This window comes from Pituophis catenifer, unplaced genomic scaffold, assembly GCF_029215685.1.
Source record: "Pituophis catenifer annectens isolate HBS135680 unplaced genomic scaffold, rPitCat1.0.hap2 SCAF_1, whole genome shotgun sequence".
NCBI lineage: Eukaryota > Metazoa > Chordata > Lepidosauria > Squamata > Colubridae > Pituophis > Pituophis catenifer.
Genome location: NW_027256881.1, coordinates 273,024,903 through 273,048,962, shown reverse-complemented (window position 1 = coordinate 273,048,962; position 24,060 = coordinate 273,024,903). Strand labels below are relative to the sequence as shown.

Genomic DNA, 24,060 nt, shown 5'->3' with positions numbered 1-24,060 from the left:
CAGAAGAATTTACATAATTGGGCCTTTTCTGAATTCCACAACAGGTTTTAATTTTCTCTTCTCCTATATTCAGAAAGAATCAGTGGACTTTGTTTCTTTCAATTGTTGGAAATAATAACCACCGCGACCCAAAAGCAAATAAAATTGGACATGTTGAAAATCAGCATCTTTCTTTTGGCCCGATTTTCAAAATTGACTTGCATTTTCCCCCTTTAAAAAAAAAAAAAATCATCTGAAACAGTTTAGAAATGCAGTTGATCCAAAAAAATAGCTTACAAGATTACTAACTTGTAATGAATGCCTTCACCTAATTACGTCTGTGGCTTGCTTGACAGATGCACTAGGTCCTAGCTCCCAGGTATAATGTAAAATACAAATTGAACTTTTCAAGATCGAAACTACTTCTTTGGAACAAGGGAGCCGAAAGATAGCCTTTTGTCATATACTGTATGTCTGCTCACACCGCAGTCTTAAAGGCATTCACCTTATTGTGTCCATCAAATGAAGTGAGACAGAAAAAATCATTATCAGGGAGAGGACATTTGTCGAGTCCTACCGGAGCTCGCCATCGATGGGGGGGTATGGGAGGCGAGGAACGGAGATGGACAGCAGCGGACACACACACGCAGTTCCAGACTAGCGGCGTTCCTTGCTGGCGATGGATGATGACGTCATCGGGGTCGCCAAACCTGCTGTCCCTGCTGCTTATGGCGCTCACAGCTGTTGGCGCCAAGGGGGGGGGTTGATTGTGATAATTGCCGGATGCTTGCTTAAGGGCTAGATTTCTGTTAAATAGCGCTGTGGGGTGATTACACGCAGCGCTGACTTTGAACCAAAACACCGACTTGTACTTTACTTTTGACTGCGAACTTGTACCTGCCGAAGTAAACCTTGATTCTCTGCAGCGTTTCTGGTGGTTATTAACGGTCGCGGTTCAGAACGAACAACAAGCTGAGAACATTTTACACAATAATATCCCATCGTAATGGAACGTGTATCTCTAAAAGTCTTGGATGGAACACCATCTCTGGGATCTTCCTTTCTTTTGATTTTTTTTCCCCTCTTCCTTTAAATAACTCATATAGCTTGGGCCTCTCCGTTGTAAAAACAGTACCTATAAATTCCATTCATCGTTGTGTTGCTAAAAGTTGTAATGTACTTTACTTGCTTTTCATTGTATTCAAGGCACATATGCCCCCTGAGAATATTGCAATATGGTTCAACTGTCTTAAATAAATTCATATGTTTTACACATTAGCCTGAAGCAAAATTTCTACAAAATGAAAGGAGCTAGTGGTCATTATATTTTATCATATAACTTGCAATTTTTCAGAACTTAGCATGATGGATAGGGAAACTTTCCTTCTCCTTGTACCATGTTTCCCCGAAAATAAGACCCTGTCTTATATTTTTTTGAACCTTGAAATAAGTGCTTGGCCTTATTGCCATGCACTCAAAAGCCCGATATGAGGGAATGTCTTATTTTGGGGAAAACAGGGTAGTTTACGTACACAGAAAAGTCTACATTTCGTTCAAATTCGTTCTCTCTTTCTTTCTCTTGGCAAAGGAAAGTTATCAGAGGGTGAATATTGGATAGCCACTGAGGTATTTAGATTTAGCTCTGTGTTATACGTGGTGTTCTCCCAGATGAAGTTTATGTTGTGCAATTGCTCTACCTCAAAATTTGGCAGTGAGTAATCTAGATGTTGTTTATTTCCTATATTGCTTCTTACATTTTTAGGGTTTTCTCAAAATTGTTTTCAAAACAGAAACAAGGAAAAAAAATTGGAGTTCATCCCTTAATCTGACATCTAGCTCAGGCTTTAAAAGAATGCATTGGATTTTTACTGTTTCCTTCCAAGTTATTCCAAGTTATATGTCAAAATTCAACCGTTTCTTAGTTTCTAATGTGGTCATAAGGTAAATTATATTTAAGGCACCAGCAGATGGCCACATTAAAATGATATCCATCACTCTTTTAGCCAGGAGAAAAATATGCCAGCATAAAATTTCCTGCCCTGATTGCTGCCCACTATTCTATCACAACAGTCATGTTGCTGACTTGGTTATCATTATAGTTTTTCTTTTTCTTTTTTTAACCTTTAAGTCAGTGTTCACTCATGGCAACTGCCTATGATAGTGCCTTCAGTTCTTATGGAAGTGGTTTGCCATTGCCTTCTTCCTAGTGCTGAGAAAGAGTGACCGGCCCAAAGTCACCCAGCTGACTTTGTGCCTAAGGTGAGATTAGAATTGACAGTCTTGTGGTGCCTACTCCAGTGCCTTGATCACTACATCAAACTGGTTGTTTTGCTTTACTGCTTTATTTTATTTATTGCTTTAAAGCTTGCAAAATAATGAGTGGATCCCCTAGCTTCCTTTCCCTTTCCAGCAAAGACTGCTGATTGTCAGGAAAACTGGTGTTTGTAAAGCCACGTTTACCCAGGTCCAGGGGCAAAACTGCTCCATGCTTGTAATCGATCATTTGGATTAGCTGTCAGAGAACACTAGCTGAAGATGAGGTGCCCACTGGATATGGTAAAAATAGGGACGAGGGTAGCCATAATTGGAGCTCTGCCTGATTTTTTTGGGTGGCCATTGTGGGCAACATCTTGATTTTTCAAAGTCACATCTGCAGACACCTCTGGAATGAAAAGGAGAAATCTTACTTTGAGAATGTTCTTTCTATTGATGGCATCTGGTTGTTTCACTCAAGGACTGGGAATAAGAAAGGAGCAATATTGTGGGGATCAAGCACAGAATATGATTGTTCTGTGGTATCCTTCAAGTAGGAACATGGCTCAGAAAACCAAAATTGGCTGTAATGAAGGGATTGTGAAATGGTTATCTAACATTATTATGTTATTATCCAAAAGAAGAGGTTCTGGCAGGATAATTTGTCTCTGGCCCCAAAAAGCCTTTACCAGCCTTGTCTTTTGCGTACATTGACTTTATGTGTGAGATTCCTGCGACTATTCTGTTTATCAGAACAATAACATTGCTGTCTTCCTGACCCACATGCAGTTTCTTTGCACTCTGTTCTCCCCCCCCCTCCCTAGGAGTAAATCTCCAATCTAAAGGGATTTGAAACTCCCATTTCAAGCCTGTTGCACATATTTTCTCTGTTCCCTCCCAAAAGCCATCCTGAGTTGCCCACTACCAATGTAATTGCAACAATTCCAAGCCATCATTCACAAGACATATACCACGGGACTATGTTTTCCTGGTCCTATTAATCTTGGTAGTGCCAACCAATGGGTCTTCATCTTCAAAGAAGCCCTCCAGAACCCTTTCCCAGAACATCTGTCCAACTGGAAATAAATCTTCACCCTTGGGGCTTGCAGCACTGATGTAAGGGCTTCAGGGCAATCTCATTTCTCCATGGGAATCTGCTTGATAGAGCCAAACTGTGTGTGAATTTCTTGGTGTTCCTTTTTTTTTTCTTTTCTTTTCTTTTCTTTTTTTTTGCTGTTTGCTGAGTTCTTGGCATGGACTAATGTGAAACTGACCCACCATGTCCAGCCTGTGCATTGGCCTCTGCTGGATGATGGGTGATCGGGAGGTGCCCAGTTATGCTGACTGTTGTTATGAAAACCATGAGAATATTGGACAAAGTGGCTGTTCTGACCTAGGATTCCCCAAACCACTAAGCAGACTCCTCACCCCAATAAAACCTCTTTTATTTAGGTTGAAGGGAATTTCTCTCCAGGACTCCAACAAAGTCCTGGCAAACAGTCTTTAGTGAGATTTCACAACTACAGACCTTTGTCAGGCTTGGAGAGTTGCCAGGCCGATATCTTTCAAACACCACGCTGTAGCCGTAATTACTTGGCAAGATGTCAGGAACAGATCTTCACCCTCATGAATTGAATTAATTGTCTCCTGCAAACTCCCCTCCCCTTCGCTCTTCTTTATTCCCTATGGGAGGGGCCATTCACTGTCTACCTGTGCATTTATCCCAAGTCGGCCCTTGTTCCTTAGCTGTTCCCTTCTCCTGGCAGCTCTGCGCATGCACACATTGGGAACAGGCTCCAGCTGTTCTTCTGCCCCACTGATATCCGACTCCAAATGCAGCTGATAACTGTCGGACGGCCCCGGCCCCATCTCTGCCTCTGACGCAGAGCACTCATCAGAGCCTTCCCCAGACTCCAGGACTCCATGTTCCTCTCCAACTTCCTCACTGTCTGAGTCTGCCACCAGCTCTGCTGGCCGCTGGGGGGGCCACAGCAGTGGCTACCAAGAAGCCTCTACTTTGTGTCTAGCAGACTGGTAGATGTAGATGGACAACAACACTAGAAGCCATCCTGGCTGGTTGGAAACATGTTTGCAATGTATCTCCATGCCCCAGAGTGATAGACTTTGGATAGTATTGGCATGCAACATGTAAAGTGCAGATGACTTGTATATGGGCTTTTTTAAGTATCTGTAGTTGCTTCTTTGGAACCCGGATTGTATCTGGTATAAGTACACATAGTGGGAAAAAAGGCCAATATATACAAGTGCATTATCCATAGTTTATATGTGACTTACAAAACTAGGCTGCCCAATTGTTTTATTTATTAAGCACCTTGTCAATTTGTTTTAAATTAAACAATAGGGTTTTTTTTTTAAGAAAGCAAATACATAGACATACACAAATAAATGCAAATAATTCTGAAATATGATACATTCTATAAGAAAATCTTATCTGTAGGTCCTGTTGGGGTGTGTGTGTGGGTGGGTGGATGGGTGTGTGCGTGCATGTGTGCGCGCATGTCGGTCAGTGCATGTGAGTCTATTGTCTGCAGACAATCGAGAGATGTACTTGCTGAAAGCTCTTGGCTCACGTTCTCTCCATAATTTGTTCTCTGTCCAATAAAGATGGAATAGTCCAAGAATTATTCCCCTCCCCTTTGGGCTCTGCACACATACCATTATTCTCCCTCTGTGACAATTCTTTCATAGACTTCCATGGTGCGCTTTCTCCTCTCCTGGCAACAGTGAAGGAGGAAAAAGACAAAAAGCTCCGTGGAAAAAAAAAAGTTGGCAGATGGCAGGCAACCCCCCTCTCGAGCCATTGTTCTTTTCAGCCTCTGCTGCCAACTCTGGGAGAAAAGGCATGTGGCTTCACAGTCAGATGGAGTCTTCTGTAAATGCTCTTGTACAATTAATGGCTTAGAAGGCATGACAAATTAAGAAGGGCCATAAACAGGGGAATGAATTTGGAAAATGTCAATGTAATGGTTGCCAGATTGGGACTTTATAGAGTCACTGGGAAATAAATCTCTCCCCCCCCCCGAAAAAAAAAAAACCTCCAGCTGAAGCTTAAGTACAAAAAAGCTTAAGTACAAAAGTATGTTTTATAGGGAGTGTCGCATAGCCATTGAATAGCCTTGCGTCCCATTGTATGCAGGAGTAGCCTTCAATCTGTGGAGCAACAGTGCCTTCAAACAACTCTAAGCCCAGGGACCATCTATCACTTTTTAATTTACTCTCATGTGATTTGCATGAGGACTAAATGCATTGGTGGGAGAAGTGGGATCACGACCGTAACTCCACTTTTTAGTTGCAGGAATAGTCAATGTACCAATATTTTGGTCAGTGAATAAACAAGCATGTTCCGTGCTTACATCAGCATCTGCAGCAATGTTTATATCCAGAAAGCATTCTCTCCGTCATCTGGAATCCTGGAAAAACAGAGCTACTGATTCCACTGCATACATATTTACATATATTTGTTTTACTTGGAATATGTGTATTTCCAAATCACCACGAGCATGTGAGCTTTACATTCTCTTCCCCCTCCCAGAAGGTTCCACACTGCAGATAACCCCGCCCCCCCGCAACTCCTGTCGAAACAAAACGTCTATTATTTATTTATATCCCACCTGTATTACTTTTACAAATAACTCAAGGTGGCAAACATGATCCACCTTCCTCCTCCTATTTTCCCCACAACAAAAAATCTGTCTGGTGCACTGGGTGGTGGAGTAAGTGGCCCAAAGTCACCCCGCTGGCTTTCATGCCTAAGGAGGGGCTTGAAATCACTGCTTTCAAGCTTGGTGAACTAGACCAAACTGGCTCTCATGGACCAGTCTTCCATGCTCAACAATCTGTGGATTGTGGACAGGGGGGAAATGGTGCTGATTTTATAAAATTTTAAAAAAAACTGAAGTTGGTCCAGGGTCTAAGTCAGGAATGTCAAAATGGCGGCCCGCGGACCGGATGCATCATGTGAAGGCCACGCCCACCCCGGTTCCGCGAAGGCAAAAAACATTGCGATACATCACGATACATCATGTGATGTGATCAACTTTGACACCCATGGTCTAAGTCATTATCATTATGATTAAGTCATTTATTTAATAACAATCTGGTAATTAGTGAAGTTTGAATTAAGGATTGCCCAGCTGATTACTTACCATAATAAGTAACTTAAACTAAGGATGGAAAACTCTTTCAGTTTTGATTTTGTGCAGATCTTCATTTCTTCACCCTTAAACTTGTTTCCTTTTATTTGGGATCACCTTGCCATTTTAAAAATCATTATTATTATTTTATTATCATCTGTACATTTTTCCTAACAAATATCTTTTTGTGTGCCATTTAATCAACCCTTTGTACTTAATTTTTAAATTTTTCAGTAGTACAGTAGATAAGTTCTTGGTTGACCAATTGCATCAGAAAATGGAGAAACATGCAGACTTAAAAATGCAGGTGATGGTTTGTCCTGAAACTGCAAATTAAGTCAGTCAATCATTTCCTATTCTTATTTTATCACTGCCCTGCATCAGAAATTGCATAGTGTGTGTAATTCTGGTTCCAAGAATAACATATTGGGAAGCCAATGTGTTACCAGATAGAAGCTCAATCATGTATAAGAACGCCACATTATTATTATTCTTTCACAAAACCCTTCACTGGCATATACTGTATGTCAGATTTTAATAGGGAGGAATAAGAGTTAAAACTTACTTATTGCCAAATATCCAGGATCCATTCTCTACTGAACCAATGTGAAACAGTTCACAGTTTGTCAAACAGAAGCATAAGATGACAGATTCTTTGCAAGTTGAATGTTATATGTTCTGGAACTGATAACAAAAGCAAAAGCAGCAAGAAGCGAGTCATAATGATTGATGGCTAACAATCCAAGGAGCTAGAGGAAGCAGGGAGACAAGCTCTAAGTATGGCACGTTGATTTCCCATCTGTTCTCCCCTCCCACCCCCGCAGATCTTCCCCTTCTTTAAGAAAATAAAGTTAAACATGACCAATAAGTTAAAATGAAAATAAGACTGTAAATATGCCTATTTAGAATTTATTTTCACCCAACTGATCAGGACATTAGATAAAATGCATTTAAGCGAGAGCATTAGTAAAAACTATAACGTTCTTTCCAGGTCAATGCCTGGAATGCACTACCTGACTCTGTAATTTCTTCCCCAAACCCCCAAAACTTTAACCTTAAACTTATGTTTATACTTTTACCTGTTATCTTATATACGCTTGACAAATAAACTTATGATTATGATTATGATTGTCGGAGTGTTTGCCTACACATGGCAAAGTCAGAATGAGTCTTGGAGTACCTTTTCTGATTAACCAATTGTATTAAAAGATCATTTTAAATTTTATTAAAAGATCATTTTACATTGTATTAAAAGATCATTTTACATATTACATTTTAATTGTATTAAAATGATGTTGCTTTCATGCAACATCAGATAAAGTTGCATCTGATGAACTGAGTCGCAGCTAATAAAACTTATGCCAATGTTTTTCAAACTTGGTAGCTAAGATGTGTGGACTCCAACTCTCAGAATTCCCCAGCCAGCAAAGGTGCTCCCAGACTCCTTCTTATTTGACTCTCTGTATGTCCTTTTCTTTCTAGAGTGTTGTGGAAATTCCTCCCCCTTAAAACCATGTGTGGAGCAGCCATCCCAAGTCTGACATTCACCAGGAATCTTAGGATTTAGGAGAATTCCTAGAATTCTCAGCCAGCATCACCCAAAGTCATGCAGGAATTGTGAGAATTGCAGTTTCCCCGCATATAGAGGATACTAGATTGGAGAAGGTTGGGTGAAGTAGCAACAATTATCCTACTGTCCAATGTGCTTGCTCTTAAAAAAAATGGAAGTATCCTAATAGCCTATCAATTATATGGACCTTTGTCTTGTTTATACATTTTGAAGTAGCCTACTTCAGCATAGGAAATTGCAGCAGAATTAGCACGACAGATCTTTACCAGAGTGGACCTAAAGCTGATCTTCTTTAAGTAACTAAACTTAAAGTTAAATTAAAGGATTCCATTTATCTTATAGGCCTCAAGCTGTATCCTTCATCTTTTACTTTTATTCTAAGCCAAATGGTTTTATATTTCTTATTTCTTAATATTTCATCCTCCTGGCACATCTCCTTAAATCCATCTCTTTTCCTTGTATCTTCTTTCTTCAAGAACATGCATCCAACTCAGTAATTTGTTTATCCATAGATTTATGGGGTTTTTTTTCTCTCTCTCTGTCCTTCCCTTTTCCCTATCCCCATCTCCTACATAGCTAAAGAAAGTTCCCTGGGAGAGACTGAGCTACAGCCAGGATCTGATTCTGCTGGAATGGATAGTAGTTACCTCAGCGTGAAAGAGACCAGTGCAAAGACGTCCCAAGAGAGGGCAACTAATGATCTTCCCAGCCCAATGGACAAGACTGATTCGGAGAGCAACAAAGGCAAGAAGAGACGTAACCGCACCACCTTCACCAGCTACCAGTTGGAAGAGCTGGAAAAGGTCTTTCAGAAGACCCATTATCCAGATGTCTATGCCAGAGAGCAATTAGCCATGAGGACAGATCTCACTGAAGCCCGAGTACAGGTAAGGGCAGAAACTGTCGGTCATGGGAGAAAGGAAATTGGCAAGTCCACAATGCAGCCACGTCTACAACTATAGTAGTGAGCAATATCCTTAGACTGGGATAAATGTACAGTGTTCTACAATACACATTTTAGAATAACAACGCCTGTATTTAGTTTAGAAACCTGCCAAAATGGCTTCACAAGCATCTTCAGTCAGCACCAAAGTGAGGCAATGAAAATAGATGGTCCATTGTGTTGAAAACTCTTTTGAAATGGAAACCTTAAATTTTTGTTTCCTGGTCCAAAGGATCAGTGAAAACTATTCTATATCTGGGTATGAATTTGATGAGAACCAAAATGTATATATAACACCAAGCTATTTTTTTCAGCTTTTTAAAAAATCTCTATTAATTAACTATTAATTAATTCATTTATTCATTTATTATTTTAATTTATTATTTATTTATTAAATTTGTTTGCCACCCATCTTGCTGCGACTACAAATTGCATGCTTAATTCAAGAAGGCAGGTTTTTGTGTTCTACTTCTAGCATTCAACAATTGCAGACATTATATACAACTCTTGGTACACTCATTATTAACAATTCTTCAGAGAAGCTCCGTGCTGCAGCAGCAGATGCTTTTCAAGTACAGATACTCCTTGGTTAACAACCATTTGTTCAGTTTTCATTCAAAGCTACAATGGTGCTGAATGAAGAGACTTAGTTTACTCTATTATCATTGCACCTCATACAACGAAATTAAATGCCATCTTCAGTACTTATGGATGGTCCTCAAATTTATAGTCATCGCAGCAGCCCTGCAGTCACATGATCATGATTCAGGCACTTGGCAACCAACTTGCAGTTACAATGGTCACAGCATCTTGACAGTCACATGATTACTATTTTCAATCTTCTGTAAAGCAAAGTCAATGGGGAAGCCAGCAGGAGGTCACAAATGGACAATCACGTGACCTCTTGCCTAACAGTAGCAACGGAGCTGCCATCATAAGTAGATGCGGTCATTAAACAAATGGTTGTAAGTCAAGGGACTACTTGTATAACAATATAGCAACGCAATATATATATGCAAGTCTTGGCATATTCGGGTCTTTTCCCATGTAAGATTGAGAGTATCTTGGCGACGTTTCAACGAAGTCCCACTTGTCATCTTCAGGCTGGTGTCTTCGGCTTCGTGCTTGTGCAAGCAAAGCGTGATCGGAGATGTTGTCTCTCTATAAGTACTGGTGGGGAGGTGGGGAGTGCTGGCTTTGTTGTTTTAAGCTCAGGATGTTACAACACAGCCAACGACCCAGGATGTTGCAGCACAGGACTCAGGATGTCACAACACTAGAGCTCAGGATGCTACCACACAACCCATTACCCAGGTCGTTACAACACAAAAGGTTAATGGGCACACCGCTAGGACCTCAGCCACACAGGATGTTACGAAACTGCAAACATTAACTCCATCTACTAATCAAGATGTAACATATATATATAAATAAGATGCAATAATAAATTGTTGCAAAAACAATAAAAATGCTAACCCCAATCATTCTAACATTTACCAGAAAAGCTTCCTTTCAACCAATTACCAGAATGTCATCAGGCTGGATATTAGCCTAAATTCAAGTTGGAAGCAACTTCATAAATAAAAGCTTCTCCCAAAAACTCCTTTTGCAGCAGAGGTGGGTTTCAGCAGGTTCTGACCAGTTCTGGAGAACCAGTAGCAGAAATTTTGAGTAGTTCGGAGAACAGGTAAATACCACCTTTGGCTCTGGCCCTCATCTAGTCTCTGCCTCCCGAGTCTGATCGGGAGGAAATGAGGATTTTGCAGTAACCTTCCCCTGGAGTGCGGTGGGAATGGAGATTTTACAGTATCCTTCCCCTGCCATGCCCACCAAGCCACGCCCACCAAGCCACACCCACAGAACCGGTAGTAAAAAAATTTGAAACCCACCACTGTTTTGCAGGCTTTAGGTCTTCACACAACGCTTCGTTGAGTGAGGGTTACTTCCCCGCGGCCTTGAAGGAGGCGGTGGTGAGGCCTCTCCTCAAGAAGCCGTCCCTGGATCCAGCAATATTGGCCAACTACCGTCCTGTCTCCAACCTTCGCTTCCTGGCGAAGGTTGTTGAGAGTGTGATCGCGCGACAGTTCCCGCAATTCCTGGAGGAAACATCCTATCTGGATCCGTTCCAGTCTGGTTTCAGGCCTGGGCACAGCACGGAAACGGCATTGGTCGCGTTGGTTGATGATCTCTGGAGGGCTCGGGACAGGGGTTGCTCCTCTGTTCTGGTCCTGTTAGACCTCTCAGTGGCTTTTGATACCATCGACCATGGTATCATGCTGCACCGGTTGGAAGAGTTGGGGATGGGGGGCACCGTGTTACGGTGGTTCTCCTCCTTTCTCTCCGACCGGTCGCAGTTCGTGTTGGCAGGGGGGCAGAGGTCGACCTCGAGACCTCTTATATGTGGAGTGCCTCAGGGGTCGGTCCTCTCGCCCCTCCTGTTCAACATTTATGTGAAGCCGCTGGGCGAGATCATCCGTGGCTTTGGGGTGAGATACCATCAGTACGCTGATGATACTCAGCTGTACATCTCCACCCCAGGCCACCCCAACGATGCCCTTGAAGTGATGTCCCAGTGCCTGGAGGCTGTACGGATCTGGATGGGGAGGAACAGGCTCAGGCTCAACCCTTCCAAGACTGAGTGGCTGTGGTTCCCGGCATCCCGATATGGTCAGTTGACTCCATCACTGACCATTGGGGGCGAGTCTTTGGCCCCCACAGAGAGGGCTCGCAATCTGGGAGTCCTCCTGGATACGCAGCTGTCCTTGGAGGAACATCTGACGGCTGTAACCAGGGGGACCTTTTATCAGGTTCGCCTGATTCGCCAGTTGCGGCCCTTTCTTGATCGGGATTCCTTGTGCACAGTCACTCATGCCCTCGTAACCTCTCGCCTTGATTACTGCAATGCTCTCTACATGGGGCTCCCCTTGAGGAGCACCCGGAGGCTCCAACTGGTCCAGAACGCAGCAGCGCGGGTAGTGACGGGAGCAGCGTGGCAGTGCGTGAACTGCACTGGCTCCCAGTGGTCTTCCGGGTGCGCTTCAAGGTGTTGGTTATCACCTTTAAAGCACTCCATGGCATAGGGCCTAGCTATCTTCGAGACCGCCTACTGCCACCGACGACCTCCCACCGACCCGTGCGCTCCCACAGAGAGGGCCTCCTCGGGGTGCCATCAGCCAAACAATGCAGGCTGGTGACCCCCAGGGGGAGGGCCTTCTCTGGGGGGGCACCTACCCTCTGGAATCAGTTGCCCCCTGAGATAAGGAGAATCCATGACCTCAGTGCCTTCCGCCGTGCCCTTAAAACTTTCTTTTTTCAACAAGCCGGGCTGGCTTAATTTCTTTTTAAGGGTTTTTTAATTGTTCTGTTTTGCTTATCGTTTTAATTAATGGGGCCAAATCTATATATATTTTTAAATGTGTTTTAATATTTGTATCTGATGTTTTTATCTGGCTGTTCACCGCCCTGAGTCCTCAGGGAGAAGGGCGGTATACAAATTCAATAAAAAAAAAAAACATAAGAATTGGGAAACCGGTACTAACATTTCCCAGGAGAATTTATTAGACATGTTGACTCTGGTTGGAGAGACCTAGGATCCAAACCAGGTTAACATCACTATTTTCAGTTGTATCTGGAAATCTAGTGAAAGCCAATGAAGGAAGCCTGTAGCAAAGATCTTACATGGCTGTGGTGGCTCTCACTCAAGAAATGGGTTCCTGTTTTTGTACCAACTGCTGTTTCTGAAGCAGCACTGAGCAGAATGCTGCAGTAGTCTAACTGGGTGGTGGTGAAGACTTCAGCTACCTTAGCCAACATCTGGATAGAGAGCTGCATAGAAGTGCTTTTTAACAATTAGTCCTGTTTCTAAGCCATTTCTTCCTCTCTTGCTTCCTTCCATTGTATAGAGCAGTGGCCCCCAACCAGTGGTGAAATCCAAATTCTTTTACTACCAGTTCTGTGGGCGTGGTGTGATGGGTGTGGCAGGGGAAGGATATTGCAAAATCTCCATTCCCACCCCACTCCAGGGGAAGGATACTGCAAAATCCCCATTCCCTCCCCACTCCTGGGGGAAGAATATTGCAAAATCTCCATTCCCACCCCACTCTGAGGCCAGCCAGGGGTGGTATTTGCCGGTTCTCCAAACTACTCAAAATGTCAGCTACCAGTTCTCCAGAACCTGTCAGAACCTGCTGGATTTCACCCCTGCCCCAACTTTTTGGGTACCAGGGACTGGTTCTGTAGAGAGAGCTTTTTCCGCGGACCGGAGGGGGCATGGTTTCGTGTGCTGCCTACATCCCACGGATGGGGCTTTCGCTTGTTTGCCCAGACCAGTTTCTGGCATGCCATGGACTGGTATCGGTCCACAGACTAAGGATTGGGGACCCCTGGTGTACAGAGCCGAGAAATCTTTGTTCATCCCAGAGCCCTCTCTCATTAATGAAAACCTTTTCTAGCGATGACCCTGCCCCGTGGAAGGCTTTTGAAAGCAAGGTGAAATGTCAAACTTTGCTGAAGCAAAATCCTTGCTTAAGAAGAAAGAGGAGGAGGGCAAAATAAATGTCAAGCAAAAAAGTAATATGTCTTGATCCCCTTTTTCCCATAAAACCTTGGGAGGCTAGTGGAAGGAGTGGAAAGGCTGAACTAAGCCTGCAGGAAATTAAACATGAAATGAAAATAAGCTAAAGCCATTCGGCTCTCTTATCCAAAGCTCAAATTTCCCATTCCAAGCCACTGATAAAATGGTGTCCAGTTTCAGTGATTAAAGATGAATTCTGGCTCTTTTCCTGTACTCAAACAAGAGAACAAAGCTCTTGCCCTCTAAAGGAAAGGGAAACTGGATGAAAAGCAGGGCTTTTGGAAGTGTTTGAAAGAGTCAGATGAGGCAAGAAACAGTGATGATGAGAAAGAGCCTGATGTGTGGGTGTGGGAATGTGGTCTGTGTGAGTGACAACCCACTTGGAATATGTTAGGGATGAACCATGAGTTAAGAGTCAGAAAGTAAGACAGGATTATATATATATATATATTGGTATTCCTGCATTAAGTACGGTTCTTTCTTCACCAGAATGATACCATCGATGTACAACGAGAAAGTTCTAACAAACTTGAAATTCATTTTTTTAATGAAACTTAGAGGAATAGATGTTTGTTCCTTTTATAGCCCAGGCAAAGTTTGTCAGGGCCATCACATGCTGAGGTTTAAAAAAACAACCCCTTACTAAGAACTAAACTAAAAAGTGGGAAGAAGAGAGCAAAAACAATCTAGCCTGTCAAGTGATCTTCTTGGATTAAGCTTCTTGGGTTGTTTCCATTTTTTTTTTCCTCTGCTGGAAGAAAACAGCATATTCCAGTGTTTTTCAATCTTAATAATTTTAAGATCTCTGGACTTCAATTCCCAGAATTCCCCAGCTAGCAGGTTGGGGAATAGTTCATTGTTCTCTTACTTAAAGCATGCATTGTTTATAGTTGTGGTAGCAATAATAATAGCAGAAATAGCATACCTTCCAGGTTATGGAAATTCTACAGCAATTTAACTAAATGGCGTTCTCTATCACATGAAGTACTGTCAACCTTTTTGTAAATAGTTCTCCCATTTATCTAAATCAAAGAGAGAAAGTGCCCAATTTAAAGTGGGTGGCAGTAACTTAGTCAAGTTGGGTTGATCTCAAAAGGGAGAGGATAATAGGAAGTCAAGAATCAAATTCAACTTGAAAGAGAAAGTATTATTATCAAAAGGAAAAAGATTTTTTTTTCACACACCTGATGAAAGATTTCTTGCCAGAACCAATTTTCTTCCACAAATTAGGGAAATGGCATGTGGAAAATATTAAGGTTTTTCCCACTATTAGGTGCCAGGGCTGATTAATTTCACCCTCTCTAAGACTGTTGATGAGAGCAAGCAAGATGTCACATAAAGCCCATATTATGGGGTGAAGAAAACATTGGTGACAGGGGTGCTATTCAGCAGGTTCTGACAGGTTCTGGAGAACCAGTAGCGGAAATTTTGAGTAGTTTGGAGAACCGGCAAATACCACCTATGGCTGGTCCCAGAGTGGGGTGGGAATGGAGATTTTGCAGTATCCTTCCCCTGCCACACCCACCAAGCCATGCCCACCAAGCCATGCCCACAGAACCGGTAGTAAAAAAATTTGAATTCCACCACTGTTTGGTGATATGTTCTAAGTAGCAGTTGTAATTGGCCATAATATATAGGTCTGTCCATAAGATAGTGTACGGTTATACTCAATGTTGATGTCTATCTTCTTCCTATTTTAGATATCTTCATTAGCGTTATAAGCCCCTTGATGCATATGGAAAATGCTTTTTTTCTTTCTCATGTGGGAGAGGAAAGAGTTTAGAAAGAAGGTGTCCTAAAACAGAGTAAGGGGGCATTCTTTGATGGCTGAACATGTCAGTGCTGGGAAAGACAAAAGTCACAACAAACAGGACAATGGCACAAAGTGGGAAAGGACTAGCGGATAATTCCCTCTTCCTTTTTTTCCCCTGTTCAGATGCAATTTCCCTTGCTTTTAAAAAATGTGTTCAACCTCTTTTAGGTCATATAGTGGCTTTTGTTTTTGCTGAATTTGTGCAAGGGTTGAATTCAAAAAGTCCAGTCATAACTTCTTGCAATCACAGAAAAATGTAGGTGCTATATGAAGCCATTTCTTGGAAGGTTGCCCCTTTACTCCCCCTTAAATTACATATATAAAGAGCCATAGTGGCACAGTGGTTAGAATATAGTATTGCAGATTAATTCTGCCAGCAGTTCGATTCTCACCAGCTCAAGGTTGACTCAGCCTTTCATCCTTCCGAGGTCAGTAAAATGAGGACTCAGATTGTTGGGAGCAATAGGCTGACTCTGTAAACAGTTTAGAGAGGGTTGTAAAGCACTGTGAAGTGGTATATAAGTCTAAGTGCTATTGCTATCAGTTAAGACTCTGTTGAAAGTTAACCATAGGCTTTTGTTGTAACCCAGAAGTAATCTGTGGTCAATCATAGTGAATTATCATTTTGCAAAGATTCACAAAAATTATTTTCGGTATTTGCCAATCTTGTACATGGTGGGACAAAAATGAGGATTTGGCTTGGACACAGTTCTTGGATTCAGAAAATAACTTACTCAAATTAGGTTCCACTCCAGGTGAGATTTGGTAAGCTTTCTGACTGGCAATAGATGGTTAGTTAAAAGAGGATGTATCAGAGGTGGATTTAAGCAGGTTCTGACCAGTTCTGGAAAACCGGTAGCGGAAATTTTGAGTAGTTCGGAGAACCAGTATTAAACATTCTGACTGGCCCCGCCCCCATCTATTCTCTGCCTCTCAAGTCCCAGCTGATCAGGAGGAAATGGGGATTTTGCAGTAACCTTCCCCTGGAGTGGGGAGGGAATGGAGATTTTACAGTATCCTTCCCCTGCCATGCCCACCAAGCCATGCCCACCAAGCCACACCACACCCACCAAGCCACGCCCACAGAACTGGTAGTAAAAAAATTTGAAACCCACCACTGGGATGTATGTGGTTTTGTTGGTGGTGGTTTCAGGATTTTGTTTGTTAATTTTAGCCACAAACTGCCCTGTAGCTAAAGCAACCCCTTCCAATGAACTATGTCAGGGGCATCAAACTCATGGCCCGTGGGCCAGTTATATTTATTTATTTATTTTATTTTATTGGATTTTTATACTGCCCTTCTAACACAGGACTCAGGGCGGTGAACAGCCAAGAATAAAAACATCACATACAAAATTTAAAAAATTTTTAAAGAAAGAATTAAACAAATTTTGGCCCAATAAATTTAAAACACCCCAACTAAAATCAAATCAACAATTAAAAATATCTAAGGGGGGGGTTAAGCCAGCCCGCCTTGATGAAATAAAAAAGTTTTAAGGACACGGCGAAAAGCACGGAGATCTGGGATCCGTATCTCCGGGGGCAGGTCATTCCAGAGGACAAGTGCTGCCACAGAGAAGACCCTCCCGCTGGGGGTCGCCAGCCAACATTGTCTGGCCGACGGCACCCTGAGGAGTCCCTCTCTGTAGGAGCGTACTGGCCGGTGGGAGGCTATCAGTGGCAGAAAGCGGTCCTGTAAGTACCCAGGCCCTAAGCCGTGGAGCGCTTTAAAGGTGGTAACCAACACCTTGAAGCGCACCCGGAAAACCACTGGGAGCCAATGCATCTCGTGCAGGAGGGGTGTCACATGGGAGCACCCCGTTGCTCCCATAATCCCCCGCGCGGCCGCATTCTGCACCAGTTGGAGCCTCCTGGTGCTCCTCAAGAGGAGCCCCATGTAGAGAGTATTACAGTAGTCCAGGCGGGAGGTGATGAGTGCCTGAGTGACCGTGCATAAGGAGTCCCAATCCAGAAAGGGACGCAACTGGCGAATCAGACGAACTTGATAAAAAGCCCCCCTGGTCACGGCCATCATATGCTCTTCTAAAGACAGCCATGCATCCAGGAGGACGCCCAAGTTGCAAGCCCTCTCCATGGGGGCCAGTAACTTGCCCCCAATAGCCAGCAATGGCACCAGCTGGCTATATTGGGACGCCAGCAGCCACAGCCACTTGGTCTTGGAAGGGTTGAGTCGGAGCCTGTTTCTCCCCATCCAGACCCGCACGGCTTCCAGGCACCGGGACATCACTTCAAGGGCATCATTGGGATGGCCTGGGTGGAGATGTACAGCTGAGTATCATCAGCGTACTGATGGAACTCCACCCCAAAACCACAGATGATCTCACCCAGCGGCTTCACATAAATGTTGAACAGGAGGGGTGAGAGGACCGACCTCTGTGGCACCCCACAAACAAGGCGCCTCGGGGTCGGCCTCTGCCCCCCGCCAACACCGACTGCGACCAGTCAGAGAGATAGGAGGTGCCGTACAATGGTGCCCCCCACCCCCAACCCTCCAACCGGCACAGCATGATATCATGGTCGATGGTATCAAAAGCCACTGAGAGGTCTAACAGGACTAGGATAGAGGAACAACCCCTATCCCGAGCCCTCCAGAGATCATCCACCCATGCATCACATGCTGGCCATGCCCATGCCTGGTTTAGCGAAGGGGGGAAAAGTCATGATACGTCACATGATGATGCCATGACGACGCAAGTTGAACACCCCTGAATTATGTCATGCTTTCAGAACCTTACAAAACAGGGTTTTACTAAAGACTTTATTTCTATCGCTTCTCTTTATGTTTCACCCCATTCATCAATACTGAAGGAAAGGGAAGATAAAGGTGTTGGGGAGGGGATGATATAACTGTTGTTGTTACCAGGAATGAAAAAAGGTAGCCTCCCAGCTTGGGGCAAGGGAGGACTTCAGAAATGGCCATTACATAACTGATAGATTCTCTTAACAATTTATGAGGGTTGAGTGAATTGCCCCATGGAGTGGATGACTTAGTCAACAATGTCACCTGAACACAACTTCTGTGATTAGACAATAGAACTGTCAATCAGATAGTTCCATTCCAGTCTCTTCCAGCTTTTCCCCCACTGTAGCAATTTGCAGCACATAGAAACTCAAGCTAAAAGTTGCATTGTTTGGGACTGGCTCTGTTTGTTTGCTTGCTCTTGTTCTACAGACACAGCATCTGCCTTTCTGCAGTGTTACAAAGCACTGAATCACAGATAAAAAGTTGTGGTGATTTCCCCTTTGGTTTTAATGGCTTTGAAAAGATGATGAAACAATACCCTCAGAATATATAGATATGCCTGAAATAAGCATCACAGCTGATCCAACCTGAGGATAGCTTTTCTAGTTTGTTTTTCATGAATGCCATGAACTTCTCATTTATCTAACTCAGTGGCCCCCAACCTTCAGGGCACCATGGACCGGTTCCATGGAGAAAGGTCTTTCTGTGGACCAGAGGGGGTGTGGTTTTGTGTGTTGCCTGCATCCCGCAGATGGGGCTTTGCTTATTTGCGCGGTCCAGTTTCTGGCATGCCGCATGGACCGGGGATTGGGGACCCCTGATCTAAAGAAAATATGTCTGCTGATCATTAATAGCTCTATTGGGGAAGCAAATGAAAGCTTTTTCTTTGTCTATCTTGGCATCATGAACATAAAAGGAAAAGCATTTGGACTTTTCATTGCACATTCCAATAAGTATAGCTTCTGATGGAATCAAATGATGTTTTTGCACAGGTAATCCTCGACTTGCAATCACAGTTGGGACAGAATTTTTGTTGCTAATGCGGCAGTTGTAAAGTGAGTTATGCCCAATTTTACAAACTTGTTTTTTGCCATGGTTGTTAAGCAATTTGCTACAATTAATTAAGTGAATCTTAGGTTGTTAAGCAAATTCAGCTTCCTCCATTAATTATTGCTTGTTGGAAGCCTGCTAGGAAGGTAGCAAATGTCAATCACATGACCTCAGGATGCTGCCTCTATCATAAATACATGCTGGTTATCAAGTGTCCAAATTTATCTGTGTGTCTGTGTGTCTGTGTGTCTGTGTGTCTGTATTGCTGTGGTAGTCATTAAGTGTTAGGACCGGTTGTAAGTCCCATTTTTTAGTGCCACTGTAACTTTGAATGGTTCCTAATGAATGGTTGTAAATTGAGGATCACCTGCACTTGGACTACAATCTGATTCATCAGAATTAAAACATTATAAAAGTGGCAAACATCTGTAGTTTGGGTCTAGGACAAGGGTCACAACCTGCGGCTCTGGAGCCCCATGTGGCTCTTTCATCCCTCTGCTACGGCTCCCTGTTGCTCAAAATATAACAATCGTCAATGTGTGATACTCGCCAGCATACTATTTATTGAGCTTTTCGGCCCCCGGTAGGCCAACCATGGATAAATCCAAGAAAAGAAAAGTTTCAGAAGAAAACAGAATGTTTAATTCAACTACATATGCTAGTTCTGTGGCCGCTCAGGAAATAGTCAGGCACGGGAAAGGTTTTGTGGATCCCGGTGTTTTCTTTTCTGTGGGAAATGGGTCCAGATGGCTCTTTGAGTGTTTAAGGTTGCCAACCCCTGGTCTAGGATGACGGTCAAGGTTCGTTCTCCAAGTTTGTGGGTTGGTTTCTGAATGTTTCGTTACCAGGCTAGATAACATCTTCAGCGGAGTTTAGGGAGTTTAGAACTCCTAAACTCCACTGAAGATGTTATCTAGCCTGGTAATGAACTGTTTGGAAACCAACCCAAAAGGTCTGAGAACGAATCTTCACCCTCACATTATGAAAGCTAAAAATGCCCTAACTTTGAGCTCAAGTCCCAGTAATTAAATCAATATGCTGTTTTCTTGGCAGCAGTATGAAGGTGATTTGCTATTGTCTTTTTCCCAATCTAGGCAACAATCTGGTATTTTCTGGACATTTAGCATCCAAGCATAGACCTGGCCCACAATACTGAAAATCTTCCAACCTACTTGCTGAGACATAAAGTATTACAAATAGTTATCAAAGGGTGCAGAATAAAAAAGAGAACTTTGGATTAGATTTTTTTTCTGTTTTTTTATTGTATTTCATAAGTACTTAGCAATCAATATCACAATCAAATTTTAGTAAAGAATTGAGAATGTCAGATGTAAATGCCTTATTCTCTATTGTGTAAATAATGTATATATGGGACATCAGGGGTTAACTTATTCTTTGGATTTTAATGTATTCATAATTTACCACTCCCATTCCTGGCTCCACCCCTTGTATATATAAGGAGCCACCCTCACCATTTTCTTTGCTTCTATCTTGAATATTCAGCGAATATAGAATGCCTATTATTATTAAAGAGAAATATATTTAAATCTCTAATTCTTATTATCTTTATTGAGTCTGATCCTGAAAATATTGCAACAAGCTGGTAGCAGAGGATGGTTAATTGACTCAATAAATAATTAAAAATGTCTAAGAAAGATAGGCCCAACACCAGGGCCTACAGCAAGGAAATAGAAACTGAACAAGAGATGATCAACGAATCCACTAACGCGATTTCGAGAGAATCCGAAGAATACACCACTGAAGAAGAAGAACTGATAAATGAAAATAATGACCAGGAAGAAATCGAAATAGAAAATAACGAACTCAGGTCAGAGATATTGAAGATACTAAAAAGCCAGAAGAACGATGAAAGCCTCATCGCGAACCTCCAAGAAATGCTGAAGAACAACGGAGCAGCGAGAGAGAAAAACGTCGTTAAAGGAAAACCCAAAGATCAAAAAACTGTGAGTGAAATGAATACTGAGAAAGTCGTTGTGAAAAAGAAAAGATGTGATCCCGCGCGAAATTTTGAATGGCAGCCATCTTGGTTTCAACGAACTTCAAAAGAGAGTGAAGCAGAGCCAATCAAAACGCTCAGTTCAAAATTTCTGGCGCGAAAAACGCTATCAGACGACGAAAGTGAAAAAGAAGACTCAAACTCTTCAGAAGAACCAGAATCAGGAAGTGAAGACGATTTAACAAAGTCTCAAGTAAAGTCAGCAATGAAAACGCTTTTTGCTGCTTTTGGGCCAAGATTGAAAATTTCCAAGGCACCAACGAAGAAGCAAGAGATCAAACCGACAACTCGAGACCTGCACGCTCCCATCCTGACTTCGAAGGCGACGACACCTGAGCCCAGAGAGCCATGCCGATTCCGTCCTACACCGCAGACCGGATCAAGTGCCAACGCACACGAAAGAAAGAGAAGAGCTGTCGCCACCACCAGAACCCCTAAAACCGAACCAGAGACCGACTCATCTGAAGAGGAGCGGAACAAGAGAGCTGAAATGGAGAGAACCTTCCACGACGACGCCAAGGAAGAAATGAGCAACGCGCATGTGCAAAGCTACGTAGACGGCCCCGAAAGACTTGAACTGGCCAGAGAACCGCGCAGACTCGTTGCGAGCATCCCCATGCCGTTCTGTAATTTCCTGCACTTGCGAGACCACGGACTGCCTCAGGTTGTAAGTAATGGACAAAATAATGTGGGGAACTTACCCAGTGACTTCCCAAAACTTAGAGTTGATGGCATTAATTTACAAGAGTGGTATCAACAGCTTCAGGTTGTCTTTATGAAAGAAAATTTACTATTCTTTATAACTAGTCCTCCAAGAAGACCTTGGACTTTAAAAATAGATTGTTTACATCATAGAGCATTTTTCATAATAATATCTAGCGTGTCTCCTGCAATGTATCATAGCATCAAATCAAACCTAACTGTGTCAGAAATAATTCAATGCATGTTTAATCTATTTCACAGCGATAGCGTAGCTACAACTACAAGAATGTCTAAGGATTTCTTTTCTTCTAGAGTGAAACCAGGGGTTTCTATAAGTGAGCATTTGATATCTCTAAACAAAATAAGAGCTGAGCTGCAATTGAGGGGGGAAGTGATTTCAGATCAAACAATGAAAAGTGTTATTATCAATTCACTTGATCCATCATGGGATAGCTTTATGTCACACTTAGATACTATTAATTTAGGATATTTAACCATAGAAAGTCTATCTAACAAATTGATAGCAGAAGACAATTCAAGAAAAAATCGTTCCAGTAATCAAACAGAACACAAATCTTTTAGGAAAGTAGCTTTCCAAGAAAAATATAATGAAGCCTTTAGATGCCACAATTGTGGGTCCAGGGAACACAGTAGAAGAGACTGTCCCAAAGTCTCAAGGGAGAGACATAGGCCAGAATATAGGAGCAAATACAATTATAGACAGTCTTCCACAGATAGACACAAATATAGAAGCCCACCAAATTACAGAGAAAGTAGAGGGGGTAGAGAAAATTCAAAAGAGAGAAAATCTGGGTCACTAAATGGACTAAACAAACAAGAAAGCACCAAAACACAACAAAATGAGAACAATAATTGGCTTATTGATTCTGGTGCAACCAATCACACCACTAACAACAAAAGTATATTATCTTCATTTACAGAAGATAAGTTTGTGATAAAGGTAGCTAATCAAGAAAAGGTTCAAGTATTAGGCAGAGGAAATGTGACCTTGCCTGGTTTAGGTAAAATAGAGGGGGTATTATTAATCCCAGAAATACCTCATAACATACTAAGTGCTATAAAACTAAGCAGAGATTCTGACATCAATATAGTTTTCTCAAAGGGGAAAGCAACTTTAGAGAAGGACAAAACAAATATAAGCACTGTGATGATAAAAGGAGGTCTACCCTATCTGATAACAAAAGAAAGATGGTTACATAACATTGATTCAAATATGGAAGATTGTATTGAAGCAGATGATGAAAATGTTAGTAACAGTGACAATGATGAATGTAAAATACCTCATGATCACAAAAATACACACAATGAGAAGAAACCAAAAATAGGTAAACCAATTCATGATGAGTGTGCTCACATCTTACATAGGAAGTTAGGGCATGCAAGCTTTCCTGTAGTTCAAAAAATGACTGAACACGCAGAAGGTGTCAAAATAAAAAATTGTGAAAATTATTTGGAATGCTCAGTATGTAAATCCACCAAACTAAAAACCAGTCCCAGACCAAAAAAATCTAACAGATCAACTAACAATATTTTTGACTTAGTACATATGGATTTAGTTGGTCCATTAACTCCATCAATTACCTATAGAAAACGTTACTTTCTAACAATAGTGGATGATTATAGTCGCTATGGTTTTGTTTACACATTAAAGCACAAGGATGAAACCTTTCAGAAATTTAAGGAATTCTACAAACGCATAGAAACACAACATAATATCAGAATAAAACAAATTATGACAGATAGGGGATGTGAATTCATGTCTAATGAATTCTCCCAATGGTTAAAGGATAGAGGAATGCTACATTTCACGTCCAATCCATTTTCTGCGTTTCAAAACGGGATTGTAGAGAGAAAGAATTCCACACTACAAACCATGATTAGATGCACATTAGAGGATGCTGGTTTAGGCAAACAATTCTGGTCAGAAGCCCTACATTATTCAAATTACACTCAAAATAGAACCTGGTCCAGTATTGTGAATAAGACACCGTATGAGGTGATGTACAATAGGAAACCTAAATTAGCACACATGCACATATTTGGAGTCACTGCAGATGTGCACATACCTAAGCAGTTGAGGAGAAAGGGAGAAAACGTATCCAGAAGATTAAGATTTATGGGATATGAAACTGGAACCAAAGGGTACAGATTCATTGATAATAATAACAAATTTATAGTCTCCAGAACAGCTGTGTTCCATGAGCAGGCCAATTGGTCTAAA

The 24,060-nt window shown here is 42.2% G+C and overlaps 1 protein-coding gene across 1 annotated transcript in view; it reads left to right on the top strand.

Moving 5' to 3' along the window:
- Nucleotides 1-24,060, top strand: part of ALX4 (ALX homeobox 4) — a 78,317-nt gene that overhangs the window by 39,353 nt on the left and 14,904 nt on the right. Inside the window, exon 2 of the mRNA XM_070931220.1 lies at nt 8,533-8,843. Coding sequence (XP_070787321.1) covers nt 8,533-8,843 — 311 coding nt within the window. The remainder of the gene's footprint in view (nt 1-8,532; nt 8,844-24,060) is intronic.